At 41.4% G+C, this 15,268-nt stretch overlaps 1 protein-coding gene across 1 annotated transcript in view; it reads right to left on the reverse strand.

Annotated features, from left to right (window-relative positions):
* The window catches only part of LOC108784425 (piwi-like protein 1), a 60,155-nt gene that overhangs the window by 26,396 nt on the left and 18,491 nt on the right, over positions 1 to 15,268 (reverse strand). The window contains exons 8-10 of the mRNA XM_018553242.1: positions 9,995 to 10,106; positions 3,762 to 3,873; positions 2,736 to 2,744 (exon numbers count right to left, since the gene is read on the reverse strand). Coding sequence (XP_018408744.1) covers positions 2,736 to 2,744; positions 3,762 to 3,873; positions 9,995 to 10,106 — 233 coding nt within the window. The remainder of the gene's footprint in view (positions 1 to 2,735; positions 2,745 to 3,761; positions 3,874 to 9,994; positions 10,107 to 15,268) is intronic.

Below are 15,268 nucleotides of genomic sequence, written 5' to 3' on the forward strand. Positions count from 1 at the left end.
TTGAAAAAACAAAAAGTCTTTTTTTTTTTTTTATAAAGAAGTTGGTTAATAAAACATTTATGCAATATTGAAAAGTCTCTGATGTTCATCAAACTATTCCACTATTCCAGAGAACACTATCTCAATACACTCCCCAAAATAGGGGCTGAGTGCACATCACCGAACATTTGGAACATTACATTTTTTTTCACGTGGAATGGATTGATAAACAAATCAGAGACTTTTCAATATTGCATAAATGTTTTATTAACCAACTTCTTAATAAAAAAAGGGCTTTTTGTTTCGAAGTTTTGCACATAACCAATCACGGAAAATACATCCTTCATCAATTGGAAGGAATGAAACGGGTTGCACATTGTCAGCCTCATATATGTTCGCTTTTGGCATGAGGCAATTGTAAGTCGATGGGCTCCAAAGAATGATTTGGATATGCTACAGAAGGCTGCAGCTAACGATTATTTTCATAATCGATTAGTTAGCCGATTAATCGACTAATCGGATTTTAAAAAAAGGCTCCAGTGATGGACTACTAGTTTCTATTGAGATTGTAGTCCATCACGGGAGCAAGCTTGGCGTGGTGGAAGAAAAAAAAAAGTGTGGTGTGCAATATAGTACATTATACAGCGGCGCAGTACAGAATACCAGCAGCTATAGAGAAATGTAGCAATAGTACATTATACTATAATGTACTATTGCTGTGATTTGTAGTCCTATGCATGTGTGTTCGGCGGCCGTGTGCGCGGTGGGCATGGCGTCCGCAGCGTGCATAGCGTAACTCGTGTATGTAGCTGCGAACAAGCGGGCGCGAGTGGGAAATTTAAATTTTAGCCGACGAATCGACAATGGAAAACGCTGACAACGTTTACCATCGGCGATTTTTATCATGCACAATACAATGCAATGCAGAAAACCAATGTATAATACACCGGCACACTGCAGAACATTAGCAGCTATAGAGGAACAACAAATCCCAGCAATAATACATTATACAGGCTGTATAATATATTATTGCTGGGATTTGGTGTTCCTCTATAGCTGCTGGTGTTCTGCAGTGTGTCGCTGTATTATACAATGCAGATTATCATGCACAATACAATGCAATGCAGAAAACCAATGTATAATACACCGGCACACTGCACAACATTAGCAGCTATAGAGGAACAACAAATCCCAGCAATAATACATTATACAGGCTGTTTAATGTATTATTGCTGGGATTTGGTGTTCCTCTATAGCTACTAATGTTCTGCAGTGTGCCGCTTTAAAAAAAAAACACACAGTAAACATTACAAAGCTCCCGGCCGATCTCGACTTACCTTAAATGACAGTGTTGTCGGCGGGCAGCGGCGTTGTTCGTTGTCGGCAGGCAGCGGCAAGTCGGGAAGCTCACCGGGAGGAAAGTGCCAGACGCATGTCCTCAGCGTGGCGTAAGCGGCGCGAGTGTCTCAACTGACGTGGGCGTGGCGTAAGCGGCGGACGTAAGCAGCGGGCGTGAGCGGCGTGCGGGAAATTTGAATTGTAGCCGACGAATCGACGATGGAAAACGTTGACGTTTTCCATCGTCGATTTTAATCGACTTAATCGAATAATTGTTGCAGCTCTAATGCTACAGCTTCTGAGCACTTACCCAGATGCAGACGTCAAAAAATGTGCTCTCACAGTTGCTAAGAGACACCTTTGGTATCTGTCAGAAACAAACGTAGGATTGGCTTTTTTGGACGAACGTATTACTCAGGCTGTTAAGGAAAATAGGACTAAAAATTTAGAAACCAAACCTGCAAAGGAAAAGGAAGTGAAACGATTAGAGGGTAAAAACATGGTTTTTGAAGGAAAAGACCCGAGCCATTTCGTTACTAATAAAACAAAGATGTTCTTTGAATTGTTTGGGATCCACGGCATGACAGAATACTGCAGTGATTCTCTAAGAAGCCATGTGAACGCTCTTAAGGTTGTCAATGATACCGCAGAAAGAGGTATTGATTTGATAAAAAAGTATAATGAATCGGTCAGGGATGAACAACAAAAACAATTCTTGTTGAGGGTAGTCGAGCATCACAGAAAAGGTCGTCACCAAGCGAACAAAACAAGGGATTGCATCGTTCAAAGTTGATTAAAATAAACACATGTTTTGCCTATCATATTACCTATTAACAAAACAGATCAAAGTGTGCAACCTCTAAATATTATCCAATCTTCTTGAAATTTAGCATATATATCTTTTACATCACTGAGACTCGGGGCGTAAGCAAAGTCTGCAAAAATTTTAGTTTATTTTTTGCCTTAGAAAATGAAACACCTTACTGTACGTACATTACAGGAAGTTGGCTCTTGTTAGACGTGCAGACGAGGGGTGCCCGCCTTTTCTTCCGGGTCAATGTGAGGTTTTTCCTGCTGTCTGTATCCTCATTAGAAAGATCATCTCACTTCCTGTCCTTGAAACAGGAAGTGAGAGGAAGCTACCCCTAGGAAGGAAAATTCACTCCTGTAAGAGCTACCTCTAGTGATGCCTGATCGCTTGTAGTACCTGCGGGTGTGCGCCCTCCCCGGCGACTGTCAGTGACATCAATGGGAGATCCGTACATCCTGTCCCCGAATGCAGAAGTGATGTATATTACATCACTTCCGCATTCAGTGTCACTCTCCGGTTACAGATGCCAGTGAGAAGCTGGTGAGGCAGATTTCTGCTTCATCAGCTTCTCTGGGGGTCCCTAGGTGACATTAGGGGTCTTGGAGACCCCTGATGTCTCCATAAAGAGGACCTGTCATGTGAATTGGCTATCACATAGGGGGTTTCTTAGTCCCCTATGTGACAGCAATAAAGTGAAGTGTAAGAAAAAAAAAAAGTTTAAAAAAATTAAAAAAGCATAAAAAAAAATAAAAGCTAAAAAAATAGTCACAAATGGTTTAATTGGTGGGGGAGATCACAGATGGAGGATTTCTTTGTTACTATTGTCACTAAATGGTTATTTATTGTGATTTATATTGAAGACTTATTTATATTTTGTATTCATTATCTATTTACATGTATATTTGTTGATTTGGTTTACGAGATCACACACCAACTTATTTGGTCTTATTAGCACAGGGCACTTTATATATTTTTGTGGTTTAACACAGAGCACAGCAGCTTTCATTATTTATCTAATTGGTCTTGGATATCTCGCAGCGCGAAATCCCTTTATTTGCATGTCTCCATTGAAGTCTATGAGCACTGTAATCTGCCAAAACGTTTCTCATGTACATTTTACAGGCACAAGCGTTTATCTGCTGGTGACAAAATGCTCAGGTGTGACCATGCGACTTTAAATTTGCAAATCTCAGACTCAAGTGAAAATAACGGTGAATTTTTTTACAATTAGGATCTTTCTAGTACGCCAGCTTTGTGAAAGAAGCTCTTTTTTTGATGCACCGGGGATATATACTTAGCAGATTTAAACTGTAAGTTCAGTTGGACTTTGGTATCAAATTGTTTCAACCTGTTTTATCAGTCAGAGGAATGGGACTTAAGATGCAAACAATGTGCAAAACCCTCATGGGGTTAACAAAACATGGGGCAGACAGAATCTGGAGCAGTTGTCCATGGCAACCAATCAGCTTCTCTCTTCAATATTTTTCAGGTAAGCTTTGGAAATGAAAGATCGATGCTGACTGGTTGCTATGGGCAACAGCTCCAGATTTTGTCTGTTCGTTCTGATAAATTCCTCTCACTGTATTTTTTGTAAAGGATTTACTGCTGCTGCTTCCTTTTTACTTTTATAGACAACAAAGTTCCGGCAGCAACATAATAGCTCCATTAGTGATGCCTGGCTTGGTTCTTTTGGGTATGTTGACAAGCATTGGCTGCCCATCATCCTTGACATGTATATTGTATTGCTAAATATAGGAAAAAAGAAAAAAACACACACACACACACACACACACACACATTATAATACTACTTGACAGTGACATTTTTTTAAAACAGAACTCCAGTCCAAAACAGAAAAAATGAATAGCCAAATAAGAATTAAAAAAAAATATATATCTTTTGCTGCAATATACAACCTCCATCCGCAGCTGCCCCTTCACTATTTCTATTCCACCTCTAGATGTCTTAAGTCTTCCAAGTTGAACTACTTAATGCAGGAAAAAATGACAACTTCCTTTTACATTTCTACCTCCTGTGGGCAGAAATGACAGGAAATTCACATCCACAGCTCAGCTTTCCCCCCATGTCCGTTGAGCTGTGTTTTTCTACAAAACCGCCACACGTATTGTGTTAATAGGGCACACAGAAAGCAATTGTTTTTCATACTATACATTTGCAGTTTTGTGCAGAAAAATGCAGCTCGATAGACATGGTGTGAACAAACCTTTAAAAAGAAAAAAAATCCATTAACCAACAAAGATAAAATTAAATTAAAAAAATAGGTAATTTTACTCCAGGAGATCCGAATTTATATATTATTACCCTTAGATGGTCTATCCACCAGATCTGGAACCAGCACAAAAACATGAAAAACATAGAATAAGACTGGCTACAGAAGTTGGAAGATCTTTATGAGGTTACTAGTAGATCGGGACAGAACCAGTAAATATGTAAAAAAGATTTATTACACATATATGTAGACATAGACACTGCCATCAACACACTGACAAATACATTTGTCATAGTCATAGTATTTGAGGTTGAATAAAGACATTAGTCCATCAAGTCCAACCTATTAGGATCTCATTTTAGATGCCCGGATTTCTAGTTTGCAAAATCAAAACATAACATTGTCTACAGACCTCAAACAATTCAAAACAGGTTGGATATATGGCCCACATTAGTGAAAACCTGGATATCAAGACCAAAACCAGCGATATTGAGTAAGTGTGCAATTGCACAATATCTCCAATCAGGGAGAAAAGCCCCTAAACTGGGTTGAAAGCAAAAAGGAGGATAGTTCCAAACAGGCTGGAGATAGCAGAGAATTATGTATATGATATACTTCAATTGAAAAAAAAATCACTCTATACACATCGATGCCCCATGATTGGGATCTAAAAGCCGTGGACCATTTCTTGAACACTCACTACCCAGAGGCGGCTCCGCAAAACAAATTCATATTAGAACTTTTGGAATTTGCTCTACATAATAACTACTTCCAATTCTCGGGAGCCTTTTATAAACAGATTAGGGGCACCTCCATGGGAGCACCATGGGCCCCGTCCTATGCGTGTTTACATCTGGGACTATGGGAACTACAGGTGGTCTATTGCCACCCCCTGTACCTGAGCCATGCTAAGACATGGCTCAGGTACATCGATGATGTCCTGATGATTTGGAATGGTGGTGAGGACCTTCTGAGGATCTTTGCATCAGATCTAAATAACAGAAATTGGAAATTCACGTTCACCCATAGTGACTCCGAACTCTCGTTTTTGGATCTGCTGGTAAGAGTGGAGGATGAGGGACTTGTTACTAAAACATTTCGAAAAAGAAACAGCGGCAAACACTTTATTGCATGCTACAAGTCACCAACTCTAAAACAGGGTATCCCAACAGGACAATTTTTTTGAATTAAGCGAAATAGTAAGCATGCCGACTATTTAAATGAATCTAGGGCTTTGTACGATCGCTTTAGAGAACGGGGGTACTCACATAGAACGTTAAATAGAAAAAACACTACCACTATGATACAATAGGTATGATTGATAACCTATTTGCATACAAAAAGAATAGATACCACCTCTGAAGAATAAATTCCTTCTAGAATTATTAGAGTTTGCCCTCCAGAATAATTTATTTCAGTTTGCAGGTGTATCCTATAAACAAATTAAGGGGACCTCTATGGGGGCACCCGCCTATGCCTGCCTCCATCTGGGATTTTGGAGGCACATGTAGTCTTTGTACATCATCAGTACCTGAGCCATGTCCAGCTGTGGCTCAGGTACATTGATGACATTTTCGTGGTCTGGCGGGGGTCCAGGGAGGACTTCTCGCTATTTGTGGGTGACTTCAATAGGAACACCAGAAATATTAAATTAACATTTGAAATAGAGGAAGCCGAGATCTCCTTCCTAGACCTCCGAATTAGGTCCTGTGAGGGAAGGTTACAAACCAGGACATTTCGTAAACCCACTGCAGCCAACACATTACTGCATGCAACTAGCCACCACCCGGATTCTCTGAGGAGGGGTATCCCTACAGGATTAAGCGGTACTGTTCAGAGACAAGCGACTATAGGGAAGAGTCTGCATCCCTCTACCGGAGATTTAGGAGGAGGGGCTATTCAAATGCAGTGCTTAGACGCAGCCAACAAATAAAAGGCCAGAAAACAAGGGAATCCATTCTGGTAAATGAGGGTGGTAAGAAAGAAGAGACATGATGATCCCGTCCGTCTGGTTACATAAAATTGTTCCAAATGGCATGAATTCCGAGGTAACCTAAAAAAAACATTGGCACGTCCTACAGCTCTGTTCGAATTTATAAAAAATTGTGGGAGAATACCCCCTAATGGTTGCACGACGAGCGAGAAATTTAAAAGGACCATTTGTCCATTCTGAGTATACTCCCAGCCCTTTGAATACCTGGTTATCAGATTTCAGTAAGGTAAAGGGGATGTTCCACTGCGGAAAATTTCAAATTTTTCCGCATGTGGAGAAGACAAAAATCGTTAGGGACTCAGAGGGTAAAAGGTCTTTTATATCAATCATTTCATCAATTGTGCAACGATGAGGGTGGTTCATCTATTCAAAATGCCCTTGTAATACATTTTACACGGGAAAACAAAACTCCAGCTAAGAATGATGATGACAATATACTGTATCAGAAAAACGATCATGTGCGTATAATCACGAAGTACGGCTCTGGGTGGGAAAAACTCAGACAAGTCTTAACGAAGCACCGGCATATTTTTGAGCTTTGCCCCACCTTATCAAAAATAGTTGGCCCGAGACCATTACTAACCGCGCGTAGATCACAGAATCTTAGAGATGTACTAGTCCGCTCAGAATACAGACCCAATCCCCCCACACAATCACTCTTAGGAACTAATAGACCGGTTTCCCTGCGGCAAATGCCAAATTTGCTCATTGGTTGACAAAACGAATGTCTTTAAAAACACTGAGGGCACTAGATCCTTCAACATAACCCAATTTGTTTATTGTGGCTCAACTAGTCATTTACCAACTAGAATGCCCCTGCCATAAATTTTATATAGGGAAAACGAAACGCCAATTGCGGGCTAGCATTGTGAGCATTTAAGAGACAAAGAAAAAAAAGACTGTGAAAGCCCAATAGCTATACACTTTGCTGAATTCCACAAGGGGATGTCGGATGGGTTAAAAGTGAAGGCTATCTATGCACTGAATTTATCCCCTCGGAGGGGAGATTTTGATACGATCCTGTTACAAAAAGAAAAAGATGTGGATTTATAGACTTAATACCATGACACCAGCAGGTTTAAATAATGTGTTCAATCTAAATGTATTCCTATAAACTTCCTCCTATTAGAAGCATTAAGATATGCATAAGCTGCGGACCCTCGTTTGTACCACAAAATGAATTTCTCAGAACAGTGTGTTTTTTCTGGATTGTGTCATAACGGTCAGCAATGGTTCACTCCGTTCTTCTGTGTACAGAAAACCCACAGACAGGTACAGCTACCTCCATAATTCCAGCTTCCATCCGAATCACACTAAACAGGGTGTCATCTACAGCCAAGCAATCCGATATCACCGCATTTGCTATGACACCGAGGACAGAGACAAACACCTGAGCACACTGGCTGATGCATTTCGGCGAAAGGGCTATAGGGAAAAGACTATATCCAAAAAAAATAAATCTGCCCTAAAAACACCACGAGAAAGACTCCTACAGTACAAGGAGAAGAAAAACCCAACCAGGACTCCTCTTGTAGTTACCTACAACCCCACTTTAGAGGTAATACGCAAAATCATCAAAGATCTACAGCCAGTACTCTCAGAAGACCCCATACGTCAAGAAATGTTCCCTCAGCCCCCAATACTGGCTTTCAAGCAACCACTGAACCTGAGAAGAAGATTGGTACGCAGTAAGATGATCCCAGAAGAGGAACGGACACAGAAAGGCGCAGTACAATGCAAAGAACCCCGCTGCAAACTTTCCCAACATATACAGTATGTGACAAGAATACAGCGAGTCACAATAACAAAGCGTACACCATTAAGGGGTCATACTCATGCACATCTGCTAACATGGTTTATATGATACAGTGTTCAGCATGTAACAAAGGCTGTTACATTGGTGAAACTGGCCTTCAGCTGCAGCTCAGGATGAACCTACACAGGAGCTCGATCAAGAACCACAAAGAAAATGACTATTGCACGCCAGTAGGACATCACTTCTCCCAGAAGGATCACTCCATCCAAAACCTCACTATTAAAGTACTGAAAGGGAATTTTAAAAACTCTCATGAAAGGAAAAACATTTGAAATAAAAATGATTTTACAATTCCATAGAGGGACTTAATGTGGATTCTGGTTTTCTTACACACGATCAGAACTTTTTATGAATATACAGAACGGCGAAAGCTGCATCCTTTAACTGTGCTTCAAGCTGCTTGCTAGTAACACTTTGTTGCGGAAGGAAGGCATAAAGTAATGTATGGATACACTGGATTCCAAATCTAATCTAAGAAGAAACGTATTTCCCTCAGTCTTTCCAGGCATGAAAATTTATTTTCTGCGGCACTTGCCAACATTCAGATGTGGAGTCTGAAACTCCGTTTTTTTTAATTGAAGGATACCATATACATAATTCTCTGCTATCCTCCTATTTGCCTTCAACCCAGTTTAGGGGCTTTTCTCCCCTATTGGAGATATTGTGCAATTGCACACTTAATATTGCTGGTTTCAGTCTTGATATTCAGGTTTTCACTAATGTGGGCTATATAGCCAACCTGTTTTGAATTGTTTGAGGTCTGTAGACAATGTTATGTTTTGATTTGAAATGTATTTGTCAGTGTGTTGATGGCAGTGTCTATGTCTACATATATGTGTAATAAATATTTTTTACATATTTACTGGGTCTGTCCCGATCTACTAGTAATCTCCGAAAGACTTGCTATCTTCTGTAGCCAGTCTTATTCTATGTTTTTCATAAAATTAAAATCAGCAGCTTTTGTTGCAATACTCGTCATTCCGATGCCATCACCTGCACACAATGATCTCTGCCACTAGATGGTGTTCCTCTTTTGGATTGAATGACAGCTAGCATTACTCAACCCACTTCCTCTGAGCCCAGGCGGTCATGGACATACCCTTCCTGGGGTGCATCCAATGCAAGCCTAGGCTTACAGTATTGAAGCATGTCATTAGTGGTGATCAGTGCAGCAATAAGGACTGCCAATGGAGGAGAAGAGGAAGTACCCTTGAAGTCACTGACTGGCCACAGGATTAAAAAAGGAAAAAAAACTAAAACAAAAAAACAGAGGTCCATGGGGGTGGTGGAGGTCCACAAAACTAGAGAGCAGCTTTCAGGGAGATAAATGGGAAGAGGATTACAAGGAAAGGGTAGAATTCTCAACACCCAATTTCAGCACACTAAAGGATTGCGTCAATTTCGCATAAGAAAATGGTGTGGTATTTTCCTAGCTGCAGACAAAACTTTTTTCTAGTTTTGGACAGATATCTCTATGTTTAAGCCCAACGGATGAAACGCACGAGAGGCTGAGGTGTGGGGATTTGGATCTGTGTGTAATAGATTAAACACAGTTCCTGAAAAAAAACGCACGCCACTGAACATTGCTCTGTTTTAGAGAAATTTTCAGCTGAAAGGGCTTCTGAAACTGACATGTCCTGGAATGTCAGGTGTGCGGTGTCCTCTGCTGTGCTCAGTGAATGCTCCTGTTGCCCCGCAGGACTCCCGTGTCATTTTAAAAACAGCCATGGCTGGTAGCAGAGCCAGAAAACACGCCGGCGTACCGCTAAAGGGTGGGCTTGGCATTAAAAGGTATGCAAAAAAAAAAATCAGTCAGCCAGAACTTACATTCTTGTAGTATTCCACAAAGCTGATTTCACTTCCATCTGACCTCTTAAATAAAGACTGTGGACTCCTATTCCAGGCAATTTCATCTACGCGATATGTTCTATTGTTGTACCTGCAAAAAAAAAACATATTAAAAGAGGTTCACAAGTAAGCCTGGGTTCACACCAAATGCATTGGGGCTCTGCTGGTCATTTTTTTCCCCCCAAAACAAAATAAGGCAATTTGACTTGTTTCAATGGGCTCAGTTGACACCACCACATTGCTGGAAAAAATAAATAAAAAGTACCACATGCAGTACTGTTTCAGCAGAGTAAGCCACGATAAAGTACAACCACCCACACTGTGCTGCACCCATAGAACTTAATACAATGTGATTTGGATCAGAACTTAAAGAAATGTCACTCGGGATTGGTGCATCAGCACTGTGACTACTAGCACACCAGTGTCCGTGCATTGTAGCGCAATGTAGGATTATGCTGCTGCCTCTAGGAGAAAGGGATACTATACAAAACTTTTTTTTAAAAGCCTGTCACTTTAAATGGCATAACTCCTCACACCTGACAGCTGTCGCAAGCAGTATGAAAGGAAATGAGGGGAGGGAGCATTGTCCCTCAATGGACTCCAAGAAAATAATTTTACGGTAATATCAAAATCCTATTTTTCCCGTCTTCTATTGAGGGACACAGCTCTGAAGAATTCTGAGCCGTAGGGAACAGAGGGATGGGCATCATAAAAACTAGCAAAAAAAACAAACAACAGTGGAAATACTTAAAACACCTGAAGAGATTTTCCTGCCAAAACCATCATCAGAAGAGGCAGCAACATCAACATTATAAAAACGTAGCAAAAGTGTTTACATAAGACAAAGTTGCGGCCTTGCAATTTGAGTAAAAGCCCGATTGTGAAACACCCAAGAAGTACTAACTGACCTAGCAGAAACAAAAAAAAAAAGGAACCGTATTCCGCAACGCATAAGCTTGAATGACAAGCTGATGAATCCACTTAGAAATAGCGGATCTAGAAGCTGAACAACCTTTTCTAGGACCTTCAGGTAGAACAAATAAAGAATACGAATGCCTAAAGGGAGCGTGGCTGACAGAAACTCTAACAGCCCACATAACATCCAATGAAGATACATTTCCTTAGGATGAACGGAAGCTGGACAAACTAAAAGGAAAAATAAATGTCTTCATTTGAATGAAAGGCCGAAACCACTTTGGGTAAAAAGGAAGCCTGCGGTTTTAAAACCACCTTACGAAGAACAAGAGTTCTCCACAAAACAAAGCAGACATCTCGGAAACCCTTCTAGCTGAGGTAATGGACACAAGAAGGGCAACCTTTTTGAAAAACAAACTCGGATAGGTTCAAAAGGGATGATTTTGTATTACAAATAAAACCAAGTTTAAATCCCAGAGACAAAGAAGAGCCCCAGCAGCTTAACAAGAGCCACATGTGCAATTCCCTAAATAAAAGCATGAATCAAGAAATTACAAGCAAGAGGACATTGAAAAAGACCAACGAGGCCGGTATCTGAACTTTTATGACACTTCGAGTTTAACATTGACCTACACCAAGCTGAAGGAAAGACAAAATTTTAAATGTAGAAAAAAAAGCATGTGGGGAAAACCCCCAAGGACTCACACCAATGGAAATAACCTGTCACATACGGTGATAAATCTTAAGAGTAGATGATCTATGAGCCTTAAAAAAGGGTAACTCCACTTAAAAAAATTAAAACATGGAAAAAAAAAAAAAAACTTGGAAAAAATTAATATAGCATACATCATTGCTGCTAAAGTCATTTTGTAATTTAATGTTATTAAAAATGACTTTTCCATTAATAACTGTAGCTGCTGTAATGTTCTAAATCCATCAAAAAATATTCACTGCAATATGGCAACTAGGGGCTTTCTGTACACAGTTCCTGTTTCTGCGATTGGCTGACTGATTTCCCCAGAAGTCTGCACTAAGATACAAGAATCATTTTTTGCATCCCTTAAGGTGCCCATACACCTTGCGATCATCGAAACCCCGCCCATCAGCAGGGCGGGCTTTCGATGATCGCAAGTACGATCTGCCTGTACAAGCTTTTAATTTGGCTTACAACCATTGCAAGACAAAGTCTTGCGATGGTTGTAAGGTGTTTGGGCACCTTTACAATAGGAATGTAATTTTTGGTGAGATACCCCCTAAGGGTTAATTACTACTAAAGGGATGAAGACACTGCACCTTTCCTCATTACAACACAGGAAGCCTCCAGCTGGTTATAATGAACCCATGCTGCAACAGCCTTTTCTTCAAAACAGAAACAGGAAGGAACCCAACACAATTTGTTACAATTCCTGTAGTGTACAGCGATCAGCCAGAGAGGACTGAATATTTTCTCAACAAAAGTGGAATTATGCTTTAAGAATGTTTGGAATAACAATCTCAAATTGCTTTGTCTTTCAACACTTTGGTTACAACAGCCAGGCCATTAAAGCCAGCGGCTGAGAAGCAGGGTGAAAGACTGGGCCTTGAGAACAGATGAACCAAACCGGCATACCACATCCTACGAGGCCAATCTAGAGCGACGAGAATGACTGGAATTCTATTCTGCAAAGCAGACGAGGCAACAGTGTCAGCAGGAAAGACATACATGTGTGTAGTGATCCCAACGAGTTACTAAGGCATCCACCGCATGTGTTGTTTAATCCCTCACTCTGGACACAAATCTGTCCACTTTCTTGTTGTGATGAAAAGCCAGAAGATACGGTGATCCCCAGCGCTGACAAATTTGTTGAGACATCTCTGGATGCAGAGACCATTCATCTGAATCCAGAAGTTGTCTGCCGAGAAAGTCTGCCAGTTTTTTACTCCTGGAACGTGCATCGCTAAAATTGCTGGAACGCGAAGTTCCGCCCAATCCAACGACACACTCTTGGTGCCTCCCTGGTAGTTGATGTATGCAATTGCCATAGCATTGTCTGACTGAATCCAAATTGCACACCCAGACAGCAAAAGGGTCCAGTGAAACAACGCCAGATGAAATCGCCCTCAAGTCCAGGGCATAGGCTGGAAGCTTGGATTCATCCAGACACCAAAAAAAACCTGCACAGACAGATGGTCCAAGAGACCGCCCCATCCCACAAGACTGTTTGTTGTGACAATCTTCCCAGTTATGGAAAGAAATAACTTTCCCATTGCCAATGAAGAAGGTTTCAACCACTGCGACAGAAACATCCTGGCTGGGGTACTCAACCTGAATATCTTATCCAGCAATAGAGGAGACTTGACCCCCCACTGTAAGAATGTTCCTCTGTAAATTCCTGGAATGGAACAAAGTAAAAAGGTACCACTTTGAAGGGTGACACTATCAATCCCAGTATTCTTATGCAGGTCCTCAGAGCCGAACGACAGGATTGAAGTGACCAAACCTGATCCTGGAACTTCAATATTTTGTTCTGAGGAAGGAACACTTTTGCTTCAAGGCCAACCGTTACTTTCTGATGCTGAGTTACAGCCCAGCTACTGCATCCATGATCTGGCATAGTGACAAGCATACACTACCAGGGTCGCACTTGTGACCGGGACCAGGTGTTCCGCCAGTTCGGGCGGGGGGGGGCCCAGAGAGAAGGGGAGGCCCGCTGCTCGTAGCTACCCATGCTGCCCGCGGCGGCGTCTTCACCGCTGCCGCCCGCAGTGTCTTGTGCGGCAGCGGTGAATAGAAGATGTAGCGCTGCGGGGGTGTGGCCTGTCAGGGGGTGACGCCTGTCAGGGAACTCCAATTCCCAGCAGGCAACTGAGGAGGGAGCAGCCGAGTAGGCCCGGCGGGATACATGCCACGCTTTAGGACGTCCTGGCTTGAGCTGGACCCTGGAGGCACAGAATTCGGGAGCACAGCTCACAGAGGAGATTCTGGAGGAGAGCTGCAGCAGGTCCCGGTAGGCACTGATTGTTCATTGCTGTATATGTGCTGAGTAGTGACAGTGTCTTACACTAATTTTTTTTCCAACCAAAAATAATATCGTTTTATTATTTTTGGTTGGAAAAAAAATTACAGTGCAAGACAAGACAGGAGGTGATGTAGATTACTTCCCATTCATTCATTCATAACTGAGGATATAGTAACCATACTCAGTCCTCAATTATCTACACTCAGCGATCACTGACTGCTTGTACCCCGCTCTCCCCTCTGACACAAAAAAAAAAAAAAACCCTTTCAAACCGGTTTGGAAAAAAAAGGGGTCAACATCATGTTTTTTTTTTTTGGGGGGGGGGCCTTTAATGGTTTCTTGCACCGGGGCCCTGAGGTTTCTAGTTACGCCTCTGCAAGCATACATTAGGTGTATTGTATTCGTGAGCTGAATCTATGTGCCATGTTCCATAATCAAGGAAGGAAAGAGTGTGCACCCCAGGCATCTAGATAAATGGTCACCAGTGTCTGGCTGCTGTACAACTTTCACAAGCACTGCCGATCCTTACTGAGTAAAAACTACATCAGCATACAGAGAGGAGGGAAATGAACAATTTTTTCCGGTAATCCTGAGCAGAAATAAAGGAGAGCTCTGTCACAGTGCCCTGCTAATGAAAGTCTGTTCTGACAATTCTGCCTCAGACACAATAATACTTAGGGGCCCCAACCGGTGTGAGGGAAAAAATATGAAGTACAGCAACTACCTGCTGCAGACAGTAGAATAATCCAAGAATGTTTGTGTAATAGTACATCTGTGTTCTCCCCAATAAGCGACATGAAATTGAGGGCAAATAAACAAAAGGAAGCAGAGTCAAAACCGCTCTGTCCACCTTCACCGCTGATAGAAGTGCACTAGACTGCTCTGCGGAAACTAGACAAAAACAGGCTGCGTATGATCGCACATGAGCGGTAGATAAAAACAAGTGCATCTTAAAATTGAAGTCCCGGCCTCTTACAGAGAATGCAAAGTTTAAACAAAAATCAAACTCCACATAAAAAGCATTGTCAAATAGAAGTCTAAAAGCACACAGCCCAAGTAAATAAAAAAAAAAAAAAAAGAAGAAGAGGGAAAAACACTCAACATGAGATAACTAATTTTTTTTACTGAAAGCTTCACGGTCCTGTTCCCGACAAATCCTGCTTCATGACTACTACACAAACTTCCAGCCAGGATTTTACTTATCCAGCATGAATCTCTGTTTTGTCGGCTAGCTAGTAAGACCCCCCTAGGCTAATAAGATCTCCTTCAGGTCCCTCCTCTGCCAATTGACAGCAAGCAAATCAATAAAAGTTAAAAAAAAAAAAAAAAAGGTTTAACT

This window comes from Nanorana parkeri, unplaced genomic scaffold (assembly GCF_000935625.1).
Source record: "Nanorana parkeri isolate BGI_ZX_2015 unplaced genomic scaffold, ASM93562v1 scaffold114, whole genome shotgun sequence".
NCBI classification, from domain to species: Eukaryota; Metazoa; Chordata; class Amphibia; order Anura; family Dicroglossidae; genus Nanorana; species Nanorana parkeri.